The following is a 20,411-nucleotide window of genomic DNA, read 5'->3' on the forward strand; positions in this document are numbered from 1 at the left end:
CATTACAGTGCTACGCGCCGATCTACAATCAGCACATTTGTTTGTCGTCCTCTGTAAAAGCGTGGTTTTCCCTTCTTTTACATCTGAACAAAATCATCAGCGTTGGCCAAAATATTTATTAAACAGGCTAGCGCATGTCATTTCTCGTCGCTCCCGTGCCATGAATTGGCAAGCGGTTGTTTGTAGATTATGTTACTGATGCGTTTTTGTGCATTTATATTGTGCCGTTTCAAACAAGTAAACAAACAGTGCATGCTATACGGTGGGAGCACACGCATCGTTGGGTTGGTGCATTATATTTTTCCGCGATTTTCTTCATTCGCGTCGCGAGATATCAAACTAAGAAAACACTCGTTTAACAGTCTAGTGCGGCGGGGCTCGTTCGTCTAACTTCAAATCGTCTCCAAGCTAAGCGAAACAGTTGATAATCACTACCTCCGCCACCCCTCTCGCAATTCCATAAACACCCTCCGCATTCGTAAATAACCAACGTGTCTTCTCTTGCAGCAACACAATAATACCAAGCAAATTCAACAAAAGTATAATACTGTGGACAGTAGAGCGAAGGTGAAAATATCTAGGACGCAATATTCGCTCTTAGCTCACTGTGCCATGCCCGTACCTCCACTTTCCAATGAATAAACACTTTTCTTCTTCCAAAATGTGCGCCTGCTCAATGTTAACAAAACAAATTTTCATGGACCTTCAAGAATCGCCGTAAATGTTTTGACGCATAGCAGAAAGTGGCATGTCGCCTGGTGAGAAAGAAGAAACTTTCTTTATCGCAGGCACTAGAACGATGTTAGCTGAATGCAACTCGATTGTTGTTTTCTTGTTTTTTGTGCTAAAATGAATAGTTTATTGTCCGAAGTCTTTTCATGATCAATCAATGTCAAACTTTACCAGACGCTTCTGCTATAGCAATACAGCAATATTATACGGAACTACTGGCGATAAAAAGTGTTAACTATTCGAAGGCTTAACATAATAAATTTTGCATTGACAGGACTATCATTCAACTCACCTAAAAATTAATAAGTTCAATTGGTCACTTGACTGTACAAAATTGAACCCTTTACGAACGCATCACATTTGACAAACTGCATTATATCGTGATCGTTTGGTCTGGGTGTGTTGTTTGGGAAACACAAACTACCGCTAAGGCGAATAAGTTTCTCCACATGCAAATCCCCATATTGCACTTAGTTACAGGGAGTGTTAAGAATAACGATATGTTTATTTAGCTGTAGTTGTATTCGGTAAACTGAAGTATGCTGAGAAAGTTTTCATTTGTGGCGCAGTGTGGAACCACATTTCTCATACACCGTTGCCAATGTTTCTTTGAAAAGTACTCTTATTTGCCAGCATTTATGTGCCTGTGGGTCGATTGTTGTTATTAGCCTGCTATTTAAGCTATTGTCAGGGGGTAGTCGTCATAACAGCATTGACTTTTTTCTTAAGTTTGCTGATCACAAAACCGAGATATCAGTGAAAAGCTGCAAAAAGCACGCTCATAGTTGTCAAATTGGGTGAGTGACTTTTGTGAAGCAATGACTTTCTTTACTGTACGTGTGTACGGCTACATTGAGTAATCGTGAGTGTCCCTTTTTTTACTGTGTGTCAACTATTTTTATACGAGAACAGTGACCGACTTTTGTACCCCTTTACCAACAAACACTTCAATGGAAAGAAACAGAAGTCCTCCATTCCGTACCTGGTACATCCTAGCGTTCCATAGCATGATTTTCATAGCGTGCTTCCCGGATAATAGGTCTTTCTCCTTTCTCTTTGTGTTCACAAAGAATACAGCAGCGTGATAAAACTGAAAATAATGAGGAAGAAAAAAATGATGGCCTCACCAATAAAAAGAGCAACAGCTCTACATTCTGTGACTTTTCGGAAAATATAACGACATGTGGCTTTCGTTCTGAACACAGAATCGCTTCCGCTGAAATAAACATTGCGAACGTTGTCGTTTCCTCTTACAGGAATTGTGCAACCTGAAAAAATTTTAATGTGAGCATTTAGGATCAAATATTGGTCCAAGTGTATTTTATCATTCATGTTTCTGTGTGAACACCTGTAAAGAAAAAAACAGCTAATAAAGAAAAAAAACGTTGTCGTTTCCTGTATCATAACAATGTAAAAGCGTCCTTGCCATCGCTCTGTAAAAAAAAAAGCATGCCGTTTGCGATTGTTTGCGGTAACATATCGCTGCTTGGCGTGGTAATGCTGTCAAAAAAGCTCTGTCCACAATTTCATCTTGCGACGTACGGCATGAGCTTTGCAAGCCCAACGTTATGGTTGAGCGTTTCAAATTTTTTTTCTTTTAATATAGTGAAACACCAACAAAAATGTCACCAGGGCCGCAATTCCTGCTCACCTTTGTCAGCTGGGCTGATAGTGGTGGCCCTTGAGTGCGCAATCGCGGTGCAGTGTTTGGAATATCCCATGTCACGACCTCGGCGTTTCATATTTGCGAGCTTCACCGCTGCTTTTACTTGCCTCAATATGAGATTTTTTTTTTAAGATGGGCAGGGGTTCCGTTGAGTCAGCCTTTGATGTTAATCGTGTAAAGTTTCCCACAGTTATTTTACAGTGAAGTGGCTGTTACGAGATCAAAACTCGGGTCACGCTTGGTGCCGTAGTTGTCCGCTGCCATCACCGCCGGTGTCCGTAATCACTATCGCGATTTCAGAAAAGATTAGTACCAAGGCCACAGCGGGGCTCGAAGCCGTGTTATCTGCATGCCAGCCCAGTATTTTACCGCCAAGCCACGCCAGTGCTTGGGACTTGTTTGCAAAGTTGCCTCGGGCAGGCTTGGTGTCAGGAAAGGAATTGTGTTAGTACGATTTATAAAGCGGTTTAAACAGCGAAAGAACAACAAGTCGTCACACTAGGTGAATAGCGTAACGAGTGGATTGTCCAATGCTACAACCTATTACAAAGGCTTGTTTTTGATCACCCAATAACTGTGACGCATAACCCACTTCCGGCATAATTCCTCATCGTTGTCAGCTACTGCATGGACAGTTGGCACAAAATTGGAAGTGCTTAGCAGATACAACGCTTCTCAGAACAACGACAAAAAATAGCTGAGCGAATGCTGGTCTACTACCCTAAAAGTATTGTTATTAATGTCTTATTGGGAACCCAGTAAGTGTGTTTGCAGCAGTTACCAAATGGGCGCTTACAACAGGCTCTGAAAGGCCGCTCTTCTAGCTTTTGCTGTGACTGTGATGTGCCTTCTGCGCAGGTCTGGCGTTTTTTGTCACCAAAATTGCGTGGCGTGCTTGCCCTATGAGCTTTCCTAGCCGGCGGGGTTGATTGATATGTGGGGTTTAACGTTCCAAAACCAATATATGATTATGAGAGACGCCGTAGTGGAGGGCTCCGGATATTTCGACCACCTGGAGTTCTTTAACATGCACCCAAATCTGAGCACACGGGCCTACAAAATTTCTGCCTCCATCGGAAATGCAGCCGCTGCAGCCGGGATTTGATCCCGCATAGCAAGCGGAGTTGCTGTTCCTCTTGATGACATTGTTACTTAAGGCTTGAACGTCTTCACTTTGAATTTCTTGCTTAGGGTGACTAGAAACACTGAATAAAATGAACAGTAGGTAAATTGAGGATGCATACGCACAGCCTGCGATGCTCAGTAGCTGCAAATGCTTGTTGTATTTGTGTAATTGCTTAACTTTGTGTTGAAGGAAGGCTGCCTAATATGAAAAACATTGAATAATAAAATCAAAAGTCAAAGTTTAGGAAAGCGTACACAGTACAATACGCCACACGACTGTTCGTTTTTATTCAATGAGGCAGAGTAACGAGAAACAAAAGGCAAATGTGCAATATATAAGGACAAAAGTAAGACAAATCGTAGACCAGAAGTTGTGCTTCATAGCACAGGTCAAACTTGAAACTGTATCCATGGAAATCTCACAAGTCGAGAAGAGAAGGTTGCGTTACGTTCTAACAAAAATAAAAAAAGATATTGAAATTGTCTCCTTCATCTTACCAGAAAAAAACAAATATACCAGGGCGTAGAACAAGGAGTGGCGATATCGTAATAGCGAAAAAAGAACAAACGTGTAACAAAACGTTGAATCATATATAGTAAGGTGTGATTAGAAGAATATTAGGCGACTATTAATGATTTCCCTTTACGCAGTAGAGTTTTGTGCTGGCAAACGCTTACTTTAGCACTAAACGCGGATAAAATCACATTTTGTTTTCTTGCAAACTCTTAGCAAGCCGCATTGTCGAGCTACAAAAAAGTTTCGCTGCGACCGCGGTTCGTGCACGAAAAAACTTTCACTTTTGTTTCAAACATCTTCTCGTATTATTTCAGCGTGTTTAATTTAGAGAGAGTCTGGATGGTGTCTCTGTGTTCTCGCTTATCCATACCAGAAAGAAAAAGTAACGCTGCATAACTAAACATGAACCTTTGGGAACATACACTTGAGTTTAGCGAAATTGTACCGCATATTCCCGAGAGAAGACTTACCTTACTCATCAGTGGTCAAAAACATTTGAAAAAAACGTTTCGCAAACATACGGTCATTATGCATGATGAAGTCGTGTAATGAAATCATGTGACTTGTATTCGCATGATGCTTTCACAACAGAATGTTTATATTCATTGCGGGTAACAGCGCTGACCACGAAATCCGGCTTATCCTTCTTACCTTGAGCTATAGCCGTTTTAATAATACTATTTGCTGGTGTCTAACGTTTCAAAACCACCATATCATTATGAGAGGCGGCCTAGCGGAGGGCTCCGGAAACTGCGACCACCTGGGGTAATTTAACGTGCATCTAAATCTAAGCAACCGGGCCTCAAGAATTTTCACCATCATCGAAAATGAGGCCGCCGTGGCTGGTATTTCATCCCTCGACCTGCGGGTCAGCAGCCGAGTGCCTTACCCACTAAGCCATCAAGACGGGTTACAAGTGTTTTAGATTCATCAGACGTCAGACAATACAAACACACATACAACTATGCACTGGGAATCCAAATTCAAACGTTCGTGAGTCATCGACGTATGAAGCGCAATTTTCGGTGTCGTCCACAGCGGTAATGAGACCATTCTTGGCGTCCTGGCACACAGTATTTTCTTCCTCTGGTAGCCTTCTGAATTTCTGCAGCAGCGTAGACACGTACCGAAACGTTTCCGTAAGCGCCATAGTCTCGCTGGGACAGCCTTGCTTGCCAGCACACGGGAAAAACAATCGTTATTCGTGCGATCTTCCAATGTTCCCTTTTTTTTGACGCTTAAATGAAGCGCGGATGCAGATGTTGCACAAGATAAGTGAAACAAAACAGATATGTCGGAAGCAACTGCGAAGCGAGAAGTACGTGACGGAAAATTATCTTTGCCAAAATTTTCACCTCGCCATATACTCTGCTGGACTTGAACAAAAGAAACAGTCCTTAGAAAAAAAAATGTCAAGTAACGATAAGTTGACTGTCTAAAGACGACTGTTAGTGGAACCTACCAACAATCAAAAAAGTTTCTACCAACTTTCTTTAGACTGCTTTACCAACTATCTGTCAACCCTCTGGATGCAATTGGCCACCAGCTGGTGATTAGAGAAGCGTGTCCATAAGATATCTGCGGATCATGTAGTAACACCCTATTCACAATGTTCGATAGACGCCCAAGTGACATTCTCTAAAAATAAAGACTGTGCGCGAGCAGTCTATTAAGCATCTAGTAACTTGTGTTTTAATACAGTCCGTTAGCAGTTGGTGACAACCGTTCTATTGAAGAATGCTCGTACACGATCTGTAAATGGTTTGTTGGTTCGTCTATGGGGTTAGCGTCCCACAGTGACTCAGGACGCCGTATGGAAGGCTCTGAATAACATCGTCCAGAGCCTTCCAGAGCCTTCTGGACGGTGGATAACACCGTCCAGAGTCCTTGGTGCGCCTATAGCATTTTTTCTGCGCCGAAATGCGACCTCAACGCCCAAGTTCAAACCCCCATCTTTCCGATCAACATTAGAGTAACGCTAACATTAAAGCACTGTCTACCAACCCATGCCTTTCGGCAACATGCGTATGTGTATATGTGTGAGCGAGTTTGTAGTAGAAGCCAAGGCAATTCGGAAACTGTGTGAGCAGAAAAAAATTGGACGAAAGGTTTCATTAAAGATCTTTATTCCAAATACCGGACAATCTCGGTTTAGTAAATATGCACGCCGGTTAATAGCCACACAATTAAAACACCGAACACGGAAAACAACATGAAGGGAAAATATTTCAAACGCGATCATGATTTACAAAAGGCTGTGCACACACAAGTTGACATCAGCAGTCGGGCACCATCGATATCAGAGTAAAATTATATATGAACCTCAGAAAAAAAGCGCGATAGCAATAATTAATTTAGGGTGTTTGAGTAGAATTTTGTTTGTCCAAATTAAGGTGGCGGTCCCACTCCGGTGGCACCGGCTCAACATTTTCGTCATTGTTTGCTGACGCACGTACGCTTACTACGTGCGTCATTGATGTAAATGAGAATTGATGTAAATTGTATTGCGTCAGAAAGCTTACGTTCTCCAGTTTATAATGCGAGCTAGTATTTTCGCCTATTATGAAGGATAACATTACATAGTAATGAAAACACTGCAAGCAAGAACCACTTTTTTTTTGCTGTACAAGCCTTCGTTGTACTGGCCGTACGGCATAACTATTCAATATAACCAAATGAAATCGGATTAGCCTCTCAATAAAGTATTATGAAAGGTTTCTATGAAGAGATATATTCAGTAGAGCAATTGATAAGTGATGCAGGCTCCAATAAAAATGGGCAAAACAAAACAATGCAGGTTTATGAGTGAACAACTTTTTTTCTGTTTCGTGTAGAAGTACAATGTTCAATGGGTTACCAGGCTAAAATGTAGTTAATGTCTGCACGGAGTTGCTTCTACAACTGCGCCTTCATAGAAGCCCGCAGCCAGATATTTCCACAACCGAGAGCAGCGGACACCCTCTCCACCCGCTCCCTGCCCTACCGCCTAATGAAAGCGTGCAGACAGATCTGGCGCATAGCTGTTCACGTCCCATTTCTGTAGAGCTTCACTCATTGGTAGTATTCGTACACGAAACAACTGCTAGTTTTTGTTTTTTTGTTTTCACGTCACAGTATATATTTATGTGACTGTTGATTGTTATGGCTAATATGTGACTGTTGACTTTATGTAGAGATTGCTCTTTGATGTAGGCAATATAACATCACCGTATGCGCACATATATGAGATCGTTGAATACGTTCTTTTGAGATGTTCAGTCTTAACCATTATTCTAGGCTGTATATTGTATGTGCTGTGATTGTTGTGCTTCGATACTTGCACCCATTGTGCTTTGTGTGAGACACGTCTAAGGGATAAGTAATATCCGGCGTTCGATTTGCGCGCCAACATTGTTTTTACATCTCGTCAGTGAAAAACATGCGATGGGCGAAAATATGTAAAGGGCAAGGTGTGTGTGTGTGTGTGTGTGTGTGTGTGTGTGTGTGTGTGTGTGTGTGTGTGTGTGTGTGTGTGTGTGTGTGTGTGTGTGTGTGTGTGTGTGTGTGTGTGTGTGTGTGTGTGTGTGTGTGTGTGTGTGTGTGTGTGTGTGTGTGTGTGTGTGTGTGTGTGTGTGTGTGTGTGTGTGGAAGAGAGATTTAGTGAGAGAGGAAGAGGGAGACAGAAACCAATTTCGAGAAATGACAAGTATAGCCCACAGAATGAGCAGTTTTTTTTTGTATGCTCCAGCTTTTACTGTGGTAAAAAACCAGAACGCACTAAAAAATTGAGAGAGGTAGAAAGAGAGAGAACGCGGCTTGTCGATCGCCACACTCAGTTTTTTATATTTATCTGCCCAATGTCAGTGTTCGCACTGAAAAAAATGGTGCAGATAATTTTTGTAATATTGCGTGCAGTATTCGTTCTATAGATTGCACAAAGCTGAAATATAGCTAATTTCATCAAGCTCCCCCTTGTCAATTTCAAGCACAAATACAGCAAGACTAACGTCACAGGTCATATGCACATACCGTGACAAGGGGTGTTTATTTTTGAAAAACTAGAGTGCTTTCTTTTCTTCTTTTATTCTGCTAGAAGCATTCCACTGCGCACTTGCTTGGGTGCTAATTCGATATCCCTTCTTGCAAAAAATATTTGAACTTGCCGACCCAACCTGTTTCGCGGAAAGCACTTACAATGAACTCCGTTGTATGCATTTCACTTTAAGCCGTCCTCTTTAGTGCTACGTCTCCCTTTCTTGTTTTATAATTAAAATACCTTCCCGTGTGTCTTGTTTAATCTGCACGTTCATAGATCGGACATAGGTTGGTCCTCATTGCCATTCAAAGCACTCCAGCCATCTTTTTTTTTTCTCCATTGTTCGAGGAAAACGGGACGGCTCCAAACAAACTTGATTTCGATATTCCGCAAACTGCTCTGGTACCAATAAATACTGCCGAGTGATTCTGGAAGCACGCATATTTTAAAAAATCCAAAGACGGTGTGCATCGTCTCCGAGAAAAATTTATCATTGCGAACACTTATTACTTTTCTTTGAACTTCTTCTGCTAATAAAAATATAGCTCGATAAGCTTAATCGAGTCAGTGCGGATGAAAAGGGAGAAAAAAAGGGCTAACTCTTTTTTAAAGTACATAAATGCTTGAAATTTATTTGCGAATAGAGATGGTTCCTCATCTGGAAATGGCGAGCAAAGCGCGTTGAAATCAATTCATCTGGCATCCCAAAAGCACTGAACACCGGTTAAAAATTTTCAAAACTCGTAGGCAGAGTAGCATCCGCATTGATATCGCTCTTTTCCTCTCTTTCAACTCGTTCTACGCACGGGGGTTTCGCAACATTGTAGTTCGGTCCACACGAGTGATCTTACAGCAACCATTTGTTGGCTACACAGATTCATGCAAATTTATGAAGTACTCTGTTTCAGTGCAGACTTCAACCATAAGAAATGGTAGCACAATAAATTTATGGAAGGCTGTTCATTGGGCCGCCTAGGTTGCCGCCACACTCGGCTTGCTAGTCCCTATATACGTGGGAATGTTCCGGGTGCGTGACCCATTCACGTTCCGCAGGACCAAAATAAAGTTGATTTCTTTCCTTACTCTGAATGCCGCATCGTCTATTGTCCCCCTGTGCCTCGTTAGAAAAAGAAGATGCAGCCGCTGAAGAGGCAAGAAAAAAAAGCAAAATAAAACAACACTTTTTTCTAGGAAAAACTCTGGAAGCGATATATCACTGTTGATATTGACGCATAAAAATTCTTGATTTTTATTAGATTTCAGTGCTAGGGGGAGGGGGGGAGCGTGGAAGCTTACATTAGGGTTCTTTCTGCCTATAGAATAAACAGCTGAACTAGCGAATACGTGGCTGCATACAAGGTATTGAATGTTCAACGTACAGTATCGTCAATGCCTCGTTGATTGGGACGGCTCACTGCCATTCTGTAGTTGAGTACGAAGTACTCGAAATCATTATACACCTTTTCTAAAGACACAGTATTGCTGCAGGAAGTGGCTCGGACGTAATCCTTATGGGTTCGACAGCCCAATAAGAGCGAAAATTCTCCTCTTGTATGTCACTTTATAAGAACGAAATGTTTGGCATCCTCTCGCAACATGTTTCACGATTGCATGAAAGCCGTAATGAATAAATCCTCGCATGACCAAATAACTCGCGCTTCAGGCTTGTCTTTGGATTGCGGCTTCGTTTGTTTGTTTTTTTACCTCTTCCAGCATAAAATGAACTGTATATGTAAATCGTAGCACAAATAAGGGATATTTCCAACAATTTGTACAGCTTAGTTTTTTTATGTGCCAACACAGTATACCTTAGTGGCTATATGCTATAGCGCTTCTAATCTTAAGAAAGGTAGGAGAGATTCATTCACACCACCCCACACCTACCCCTGCCGAAATCTCCTAATTTTGCATGCGTACATAGACACGCACACACATACAAACGCGCAAACAGAAAACTTAGAAACGTCTACCCCAATATGTACATGTATCTACCAATAAAAAATACGTGTATCTTAACAAGATATTTTTCTGAACCAGGAAATTGCTAACCTGAAAAAATACCATTGGGAATAGTTAACCTTACTTTTTTATTAATTTTCACTGGTGTGGTTTTGTTCGAGCCACCCAACAAACATCACATGACAGCTTTACACAAATGTTTATGTGATTTCTGTTGATAACAACCATAGATGTGTGTTTGTAGTAATCACTGTGTTAGCTCTTGTGCACCATGAATGTTGTAGTACCTTTATTCTTGTGCTTAGATAAATTAAATGTGATTTATGGTGCAGCGATTTTCGCATGGTGTGGCTTCCCATAGCACATAACTAAACATAAATCGGCGTTTTTGGAAGTTTACTTTCACAACACTGGAAAATCTAGCAAAGCGTGTACTCTTACTTTGTTATGAGTAGCGGCTGCTTCAATTGAGAACTGCTTCCATTAATATCTCCAATTTAGATCATCAGTGAACGTCCCTGTTTCTTCTCTTGTTGCTTTATCTCTCTCCCCCCCTCTCTCTCTCTCCCTTTGTTTCTGGGTGCGTGCAGCGGAGTGCTCAGCGACTCGCTCCGAGTTTTGTCTGGATGTGGTTGAAACACCAGAATAATGGAATACTTTTCAGAACGTCTGCACACATTACATGTTGGAAACCATTTCGCCTTCAACCTAGAAAGGGCCAAGCAAAAGCACCCTCAAATATGCGATGATACAAAAGATGAAAAAGAAAAAAAATACCACCGCAAAGAAGGCTTCGAGAAAGTTTACAGAATAATTTGTTTCTGCTTCACAGAAAGCAGCTTCATTTCATCTCTTTAAAACATCGTCTGTGAGAGTTCCCGCTTTTGAAGATGTGGAACCAGGGCATCATTGCCATGGCAAGATGGCCGGCTAGAAACAGTTCCCCACCACCGGAAGGGGCGAAGTGAAGCTTCCATCTTTCGAGCGATGCAAGAACCGAGAAAGTGCCGCAGCCTTTAAGAGATGCTTCAGCTGTATAATGTTTCTCACCACTTTTTTTTACCGGTGAATACATATACTCAAGCACACCTTAAGTGACTTTCAACCACGACAGCCCGATCAATGGTGAAAACATGCGGCCACGTTAATACACTGGTTAAGGCGTTCTAGAAATCACATTTCGTGCAGCACAGACCGAAGTGGCGGTGAGTACACTACGTTACGGCAAACTGCTCTGAAGGGAGAGCACTTTGCTTTGTGATTTCTCAGGGCACTCCGTGGATCGTGACCCTCGAATCTCTGATTCATTATTCTCAGCGTATACGCGATGGAAAGTGGCTGAGGTCTCGAAACGCTCTAAGAGGAAGGAAATGCTCTAAGGTGGCCGGTTGCTACTGAAAGCGTACTTTTCAGGTCACAACTTTCAGCGCACGCTGGACAGTTCGCACGTGTTACTTAAGCATACTGTGACCCAGCACCGTCTTCTCCGTCACTTCCTGCGGTTCTCTTCATTTTTGTTCGTCCGAAAATTAAGGTGCTGTCGGCATTTTATCTGAAAAATTTTAGGACAGTTTAATGGTGCGCAATCTCTTGGCAGTGCACGAATACTCCGCCATGTACTGGTGAAAAATAAACAGCGAAAATGACGGACTTTGCCCTAATTAGCGCAAAGCTTTGCACAGTGCAGCGCTGGCCCGTCGCCGCTCACTTTAAACTTATTTTTTATATTCTTTTTTATATTTCTTTATCTAGAGAATGAGGATGAAAGAAAGCGACAGAGCTTACAATTTCTCTTTCTGTATGAAAATGGATGTACTTTTCGACTTTATCTATTGCTGTTTCATTCTTTTTCTCTCTCTCTCTCTGACTTTCTATTTATTTTCCTGCCATTCTGCTTCTGAGTTTTTTGTCTCACTGTCTACGTCTCTCTCAGTAACTGTTTCTATATTTTAAATACGAAGCATTTCTTAGTGAACTTCGGTGACTTTGAGCGTATCTATCTAGCCGCCTACGACTTTTAGCTCTCCTGGCCGTTCCATTGATGGTATCATTACCAAACTTGGTATGGCATAACATGACTGTATGCCGAGGTTTATTGACTAGTGTGACTAGTGTGACTAGTATGACTATTATGACATGTGTATTATGAATGTCATGATTTAGATTTCATGGTCCTGCAGCTCTTGCGGTGGTTTCGTTCACATGGCATGTTGCAATACAGGTATGGTATGGCATGACTGCATGGCGAACACAAGTGCCAGAAATTGCATGCATGTCATGTAAGTCATGAGTCATGAGCATGACTACGTGCCACGCTCATGGTACGCTCGAAGTCGTTTCGCTAGCTTCATATATACACAAAATTTGGGGTTACGGGACGTGAATGGATGACGAAGGTATGTGACTGTTGGAAACATGATAATCATGAGATGCGTGTCATGTAAGAACATTACTACATGCCACACTCATGATGCACTCGCGACCGTTTCGCTAGCTTCACATATAGGTACTCGGCAACGCAGTTTACGAGATCTGATGGTAGCGCCAGAATACACAGCCTGCAGCAGCAAAACTGAGTTTTCCAAAGCGTAGCCTAGCGAGTAGACGCAACAAAACCGGACTTGCCGTGTTTCTCTCTATTTCTATTTCAATGAGGCTCATTTTTTCTCTTCCTTTTCTGCATTTCATTCTCTCCACTTTGCTCTTTCTCATTATTTATACGCTATGCTTTACTATTTACGCGTGTCAGCGTGCCTGGATAGTCGAGTGGTGGTTAAGACGCTCGTCTTCAAATCGAGGGTGCACACGCTCCGATCCCAGCGCCTTATGAGGCATCACAAGAGTGAAGCTGTTCTAGCTCGTCGTAAAATGGCTTTCGTAACCCAAAACTATGATCATCGTCATCATTACGAACCGGCTTGTGCCCTCTCTCTGTCATCTTTTCCTTCGCACACACGCTCCGATGGAGACGGAAATGTTGTAGGCCCATGTGCTCAGATTTGGGCGCACGTTAAAGAACCCCAGGTGGTCTAAATTTCCGGAGCCCTTCACTACGGCGTCTCTCATTGGGTGGTTTTGGGAAGTGAAACCCCACATATCAATCAGTCAATCAATCCATCCATCAATCAATCAATCAATCAATTCTGGAACCTCAATCAATCAATCAATCAATTAAGGAACCTCATTACCGTTCATCTAGAACTGACCATTTTTTTAAAATAAGAGAATTACGCACCCGGACGAACCTGTTCGCAAATTTATTTTTTGTTAGAACCGTTAAAGAGTGGAATGGATTGTCTGCCATGCAAGTGTATTGTAAGAACGAAGAATTGTTTATGTCGTTTCTGTAACCCCCTGTTCGCAAATTCATTTTTTGTTAGAACCATTAAAGAGTGGAATGAATTGTCTGCCATGCAAGTGTGCTGTAAGAATGAAGAATTGTTTATGTCGTTTCTGTAACCCCCCTGCTGTAACGCCTTTGAGCAATGCGGGGTAACCTTTGAATAAAAAATAAAGAATCAATCAATCCTTCGCACATGCGCGCAGATTTATCCAGCGTGGCCTGTGATAACTCTAACGACTGTGAGAACGAGTACAGAGAGCACAAGGGATAAAGACAGAGATAAAAAAGCTGAAATACTAAAAAAGGGAGAAAGACAGATAAACCGGAAGAAAGATACAAAGAAAGAGACAGCGATTCTTGTCAAAAAAAAAATAATGTTCGCGAGGCGGCATTTAAACTCGCGTACCCTCTATCCGAAAGCGAGCCTCTATTCACTCGTCTGTCCAGCGCTTTTTTTAGATGCGAATAAACTTTAGGCTCACTCGATCCGGGGGCATCCGCGCTCCAGTGCACTTGCACGTCCATATATCTCCTTTCTCATCTACTACACCCCTTCTCTCTCGCCGAAACGCTGACGCAAGCAGGGCCTGCTATCCTGCTAAGCTCGCTACCCCTCTCCCCTCGTAGCGTTTACACCACCAGTGCGCATGCGCATCTCTTCCTTTCTCTTCTCTCCTACTATCTGCCTCTATCACCTTACGATGCTGATGCAGGCAGCGTTTGTTAGCGAGTTTCTTGATTGAAAAAAATGGCAGCATATCCACGGAGTGATTGATGGAGAGTGGGGCGAAGCATGCGTCCGTCCATTCGTTCTTGCTTCCGTCCGTCCATGCGTCCGTCTGTGTGACCGTGCGTGCGTCCATTCGCCCGTACGTGCGTGCGCCTGTTCGTGCGTCCGCACGTCCATCTAGTGCGTCCGTCCCTGCGTTTGTCCATGCATCCGCCCCTGCGTCCGTCCAGGCGTCCATCTGTCGGTGCAGCCATCCGTGAGTCTGTCCATGCGTCTGCCTGTGTGTCCGTTCGTCCATCTATTCAACACTCCAAGTACCACCATCTCGCATCTTTTCATCATATATTCCGCAAATGCACCGCCATCCAGCGGAAATTCCAAGGACTAAATGAGAGGTGGCACACGCACACTTTCTTACGGATTGCGCTTCGTGTCTACTTCCCACCTTTAACCACCTCGTGTTCATGGTATATACTAGTTCACTGTATCCATGGCACTGCGGCCCAACGCTTGCTAAACCTTTCTAAAACCAAGGCGGTTATGCCCAGCGAGTATAACGTAGCAACCTTTCCTTGTCAGATAGTGGTCAATGTACATGCCAATGGCTGCTAAGGCGGAATGAGAGACAGGAGAATTCGGATTTTAGTTAACGCGCACGCTGCGAATTTTTTATTGTTCAAGAACGCACAGAAGAAACCTCCCACCGGCACCACCTTGGAGGTCAAAATGTAAGACTGGTTACACACTCCGTCTATACGTCTGTCTGTTCGTCCGTCCATCCATGCGTCCGGCCGTCTGTCTATTCATCCGTCCATCCGTCCGTCCATCTGTCTGCGACTCACACTAACGCTCCACCTGCTGATTGAGTCATACAACTGGGTGGTTACGAACCAGTCACAGACATGCATGGGCACACCCACGGCTTTAGTAACCTCACCCCAAAAAATTTACAGCGTAAGTGTTACTAAAAGCGTATTGTGGGTCTCTGTGTACAATCAGATTTATCTGTCTCTTATTGTCTATTAGCAGTGATTGGAATATTCCAGTAGGAAACAACGGTCCATCACAGCGTGCTTTGCGCCTTCCCAGGTGTCTGTTCTGCGCAACACCGCGATGATCGCCCGTGTTAAAGCCGCCGTCAGTAAAAGTGTTAGCGGTCGCTGCTTCGCATCTGCATATGGTTCCCTTTAACGTGAGATGGCGCATTTTTTTTTCCTTAGGCGCTAGCAGCCTCACTAGAAACCTTGCATATACCTGTATAGCGAGTGTAGCAAAGGGGTGAGAAAGGGAAGTGGGCGCAAAGAAACCGCATATGTGATGATGAGGAGGAGAGAACAAATGGGAGAAAATAGAAAGCATCGCACAGAAAGAATGATAGAAAGAGAGAAATAGGTAGTAGTGCTCAAAGAGAGCGAAAAAAAAGGAAGATCAATGAACGATGTAGAAAGTAATAGAGTGAGAGGCAGACATAAATAGAAGGAGGAAAAGAGAAGAAACATGAAAAGAGCAAGAAAAACAAGAAAATGAAGAGAAAGTTATGTATAAATAAACAGAGAAAAATACAGGAACAAAGTGAAGTGAAGAAGGAAATATAAGAAGCAAACAATGCTAAACTTAGCAAGCAAAAGCCAGGACTATATAGCCAGGAGCCGGAGTGTTTTCTGGTTTATCCCCCTGCCTTTCCGCGTTTCATTTTTCTTTGACTATCTTTTATGTAGTATTAGTAGTAGTAGCAGTAGTAGTAGTAGTAGTAGTAGATGCACTGAAAGTTTTTTTGTTATTGCTGTCATCGTCGTCGTCAGCTGTTGTTCATGACTGAAGCGATTGATTTGTGCATTAACATTAACGAAAACATTTAGGTGAGCAAAAAGTAAGCGAAAATATTAAAACAATGCTGCCTTTGAGAATCCGTGTGGGTGGGTGGGTGGGTGGGCTAGCGCCATCAAGACGTAATACTTAATGAACCAAAAACTAGATTTTTTTTCTTTAAATAGTGAGGTTGGGGATTCGTACTTTGCAGTGAAGGGTTTAATTTTCACTCGTGCCTTGACTTTAGCCACCAATCAGATAACTTCCTTCTAGTTAACTCTACCCGCTTAAAGTCTATTTTGCCCTCCCTCTCCCTAAACCCCAGTGCTTTGGTGATACACAGTGCTGGGTGATGCAGTGCCGCACTCACCCATTGCTGGGTGATACAAAAAGCGCCATCTGGCAGTAATCTTGAAAAAGGGAAGAATAGCCTCAGATATAGGTGGAGGGGGGGGGGGGGGGACGCGCCAGGTACACGCGATCTCGGAGGCCATAAATTGTAGAATGCAAGGCGACGGGTAGGTGCGACCACCGTATCGTCTTAGTAAAACACAGGAAACACCTGCATTTTCGTGCATAACGTTGCATTGTCATCACAGCGTTATAAACACTGCGTTCCTTAGAATTACTTGTGTATGCCTTTCATAGTATATAGGAACACGTCACACATATTGACGTGTTGAGGCTGTGTCTCAAATACGCACAATATTTTCTTTTTTCGACAATATGCCCAAGTATCAACACCGAAACCATACCAACACTGGTGGGCGCTGTAGATTTGGTTGAAGTTTAGCCACTTCGGGTGACACACAGGCAAGTAGACCTAGAGACAGTGAGACCAATTTTTTGCGTCGAAATATCCCAAGGAAGACTAATGTCTATAAAAACTATGTAGTGGGCTTCATCGTAATAAGAAACGCAGGCCTTTGGTATCTATCATTCATTACGTTCAAAAGGACGACAATGTCTATCCAGCAAGATTTCTTTGTCCTCTTCAGAATGTATGCTAAATTTTTGAAGCACGGTAGTTGTGTAAAGAAAGATTTCCATCATGTCGAGGGTCTCGCATGGGCACCCTCGCTTCCCTGCAAAAGCAAATGATTGAAATACGCGAATCACCAGTCACCTTCACCTTGAAAATTATAAGCAAGCAATTTGTGACGTAAAACTCGAGATCTGTTGCAATGTCTCCTGATATCAATAACTTCAATAATATCGATAACTTTATTTTAATCAACGCAGATAAAACAGGTCGCACGCAGAAGTTTTGGCGGGTACGATTTCAAGAAAACCTCTCTTGAGACAGCCATATCAATAAACTCAGCAGTGACCTTAGTAAAGTAGTAAGCTCCGTGTCTAAAATTAGTAGTCCTACACTATCAGGACTAAAATGAGCAATATACTACACTCTTTACTATACAAAACTTAGGTACCGTGCATTAATATGGCATTCACTGAGTTCAATGACTCCAAAAAACTGCCACAAATTATTAAAACTACACAAAATGACAATACCAATTTGTGAAACCTACTGTGCTGAGCGTGAGACTTGCCCATCCACAATATTTCTGATAAACACTCATTTTTTGAGCGAATCAAATTCACTCTTTCAGATTACTTTTGCGCATAATGAAGCACATACTCTATGCAGTGAGCCTACCCATTTCTTCTCCTCGATAGTAATTACACCACCAAAGGGGAATTCCACCATTCATGTGAACTAACTACTGATATCAAGACCTAGAGTCATAAATATCTCGGCTACTAAGCGTTGCTGCACACGAGATCAATTTTTATACAACCCGCTTCAAGGAATTTAACATTCTTACTTTCTAACATCCCTTATTAAGAAAAATATTTCACGAACTTTTTTATGTGCTGCCTACATACATGTTATCTTTTTCCTTGTGTGTATGTTTGTGCCTTACAATGTGAAAGTTCGTAATTTTATATATTTGAGTACAGAGGCCGGTACCCAGGAATAGCTCGTATTTTCATGATTTATTTTCGGTGAAACACTCTTTTCCTTAGGGAGGGGGGCTATAGGTTTTTCTTCGTGGCTATGGCCTGTAAGTATAGAGGAAGTGTTTGCATATTGTGTTTATCTCCGTGAAAGGTTAGCATGATGTCTACCTGTACAGCTTTATTTTCACTGAAAATTATGCTCATGCATGTATCATCGTTTGGCCGCTCTGTTGTTGCACTTGCATCGAAACCGGATAGAGACAGCGAATTTATTAGAAGGCATAGGGGTGCATCGAAATCATGCACATGCATACCGAATGTGTATAAGAGCCTCCGTCCGGAGCTCTTTCTGCTCTTTCTGCTCTTTCTCTATTGGAAGAAAATACAATAAGCCTTAAACTCAGAACTAAATTGATGAATTGATGGATATAAATTTATCAAGAGACACAACCTAATAAAATCCAGAGATAAAGAAGAAACGAAACTATGAGGGGCATTTTCTTATATATGTGTATTGCAGTAATTTTGATATATTTTCAAAGAACTGGACTAAAATACAACTAGTCGCTGGTAGGTACAGCATTTCGACATCGTGTACGATACCCTGCCAATTTAACTACGGGGATGATCGTCATGCAGTACCTCGTTATAAGAGGCGAAGCTGCTTATGGCGAGACCTGGCCGGTTTACGAGCGGCTTCGGTCGTCGATCGTCAACCATCCTGTGTACACAGTAGCGTCTCGCTTCTCATGCAATAGATGGCGCTGTCTCACATAGATGCATGCAAACTGCACTTGGGTAACGATATGCTAATGACGCTGTACGCATTCCATCTCTCGTCTCGTTTCCGAGAGGGCGTTGTCCCATAGACATGCGTACAATATGGCGGTTGGGTGAAGGCACGCTAGAAGGCATTAGTAGTGCCTCTGCTCTTTGATTGGCTACTGCGCGGGCTGCGTGAGGCTCCACAGGTGCGCCCGTTATCTCTGATTTTCCTGGATCATCGCCGTACGAGTGAGCTTGCCGGATCGTGCCGCTTGGTAGACCACGGACGACGAGGAGCTTCGGTTAGAGAAGCCCACTGCGACTCGTGCTCGTCATCAGGATGCACACAGGAATGCATGGCAGGATGCACGTGGGTGCATGCAGGAATGCACGGATGGACGGACACTTCACCTTACCCATCATTATTCACTTCGTGGTCGAACTGTGCGCCACCGTCACTCGTTTTTGATCATGCAATTTGCGCCACCGCCGAAGTCCCAAGAAGGACCACGCCGCCGCCGCGCAATAATTGCGGCGCGCCGCCGTTAGTCTTATATTAACCCAAACGGGGAACCTGCATAAACTACGTCACTTCACCTTCCTTTCAGCAGCTTTAAGATTATTCAGAGTGCCGTTCTACTGATCTTGTATATGTTTTATTGCGAGAATTATATGTAGACTCTGTCCAGGCTTTCATCATCACCGTCATGTACCGTACTACGCCGAACTTGTGAGTGGTTCATAAGAAAGAGAAAGGAAGAGAAAAGTGAGCCCCGTTATTGTCTGCTTCAGTGAGCGACACCGCCACAGAGCTCACAAGGGATGGGGGTGAGGAGGGATAAAAAGGGTAGGAGTAGAGGTGTAGAAAACAGGAAGAAGAAGCAACAACAAACTGGGGGGATAGGATAGACAGGAAAGATAAAAGCACGGTCACTGGAGTCCGAGGACGGGGTACACTTGCGAGAGATGTTGTCGGCGTCAGTAGATGGCGTAGAGCAGGTCCAGTAGGTCAGAGCTACGCTGTCGTCGAAGGTCGTCGGCGACACGAGGTGAGGTAGGGCGAGCCCAGTCAGCCAGAGCTACGATGACGCCGAAGGTCGCGAGCGCGCGGGACGCGCGGGCGCACAACCGGTCGGCACGGAATCCAGCGAGCGAGTCCGTACGCCGAACTTCATAACATTTGTACGTGCATTGTATGCTGTTCCCGCGAGTAAAATCTTGCGGTTAATAACCGCGAGAAACCCTGCTGAAGCGTAGATAAACCCCGAACTTCATAACATTTGTTCGTGCATTGTATGCTGTTCCCGCGAGTAAAATCTTGCGGTTGATAACCGCGAGGAACACTGCTGAAGCGTAGATAAAACAAACTGCCCATCTTCATCACACGGAGAGCGCATACAACAACATCGCTCCGCGTGCCATGCCTGCCGTAGATTGCTCATCAACCGGCAGAGCAGCCCTGTCTCTCTTTTGCTCGACGAAGGAGTATGAAAAGACGATGAAGTAGGAGGCTACCTGACTTGATGCTCAACTGTGAATTTTAATATAAGGGCACGGTCGCAAGTGCTATTTCAGCAGACATTGCAAACGGCTCGTGTACCCTTCTACGCGCTATGATATCACTGCACAAACACTGCTCTTTTCCCGGAAATGGTCGTATTGCAATGCAGCAGCGTTTTGTAATTTCGCAATACCGTATGAAACAAAGTGGGGTGCAACCTCAGTTCTTCATGGGGCTATGTGTTTCTGTCACACCGTGCAAAATGTGAAGTCATCGAATGGTTT

General features: G+C 43.2%; 2 protein-coding genes across 3 annotated transcripts in view; one reads left to right on the top strand and one right to left on the bottom strand.

Annotated features, from left to right (window-relative positions):
- LOC119162981 (cytochrome P450 2L1-like) overlaps positions 1 to 1,818 on the bottom strand; it is a 29,741-nt gene extending 27,923 nt beyond the window's left edge. Inside the window, exon 1 of the mRNA XM_075884863.1 lies at positions 1,715 to 1,818. Coding sequence (XP_075740978.1) covers positions 1,715 to 1,750 — 36 coding nt within the window. The 5' untranslated portion in view covers positions 1,751 to 1,818. The remainder of the gene's footprint in view (positions 1 to 1,714) is intronic.
- Positions 1 to 20,411, top strand: part of LOC119162990 (uncharacterized) — a 177,127-nt gene that overhangs the window by 117,799 nt on the left and 38,917 nt on the right. The window lies entirely within an intron of this gene.

This window comes from Rhipicephalus microplus, chromosome 2 (genome assembly GCF_043290135.1).
Source record: "Rhipicephalus microplus isolate Deutch F79 chromosome 2, USDA_Rmic, whole genome shotgun sequence".
NCBI lineage: Eukaryota > Metazoa > Arthropoda > Arachnida > Ixodida > Ixodidae > Rhipicephalus > Rhipicephalus microplus.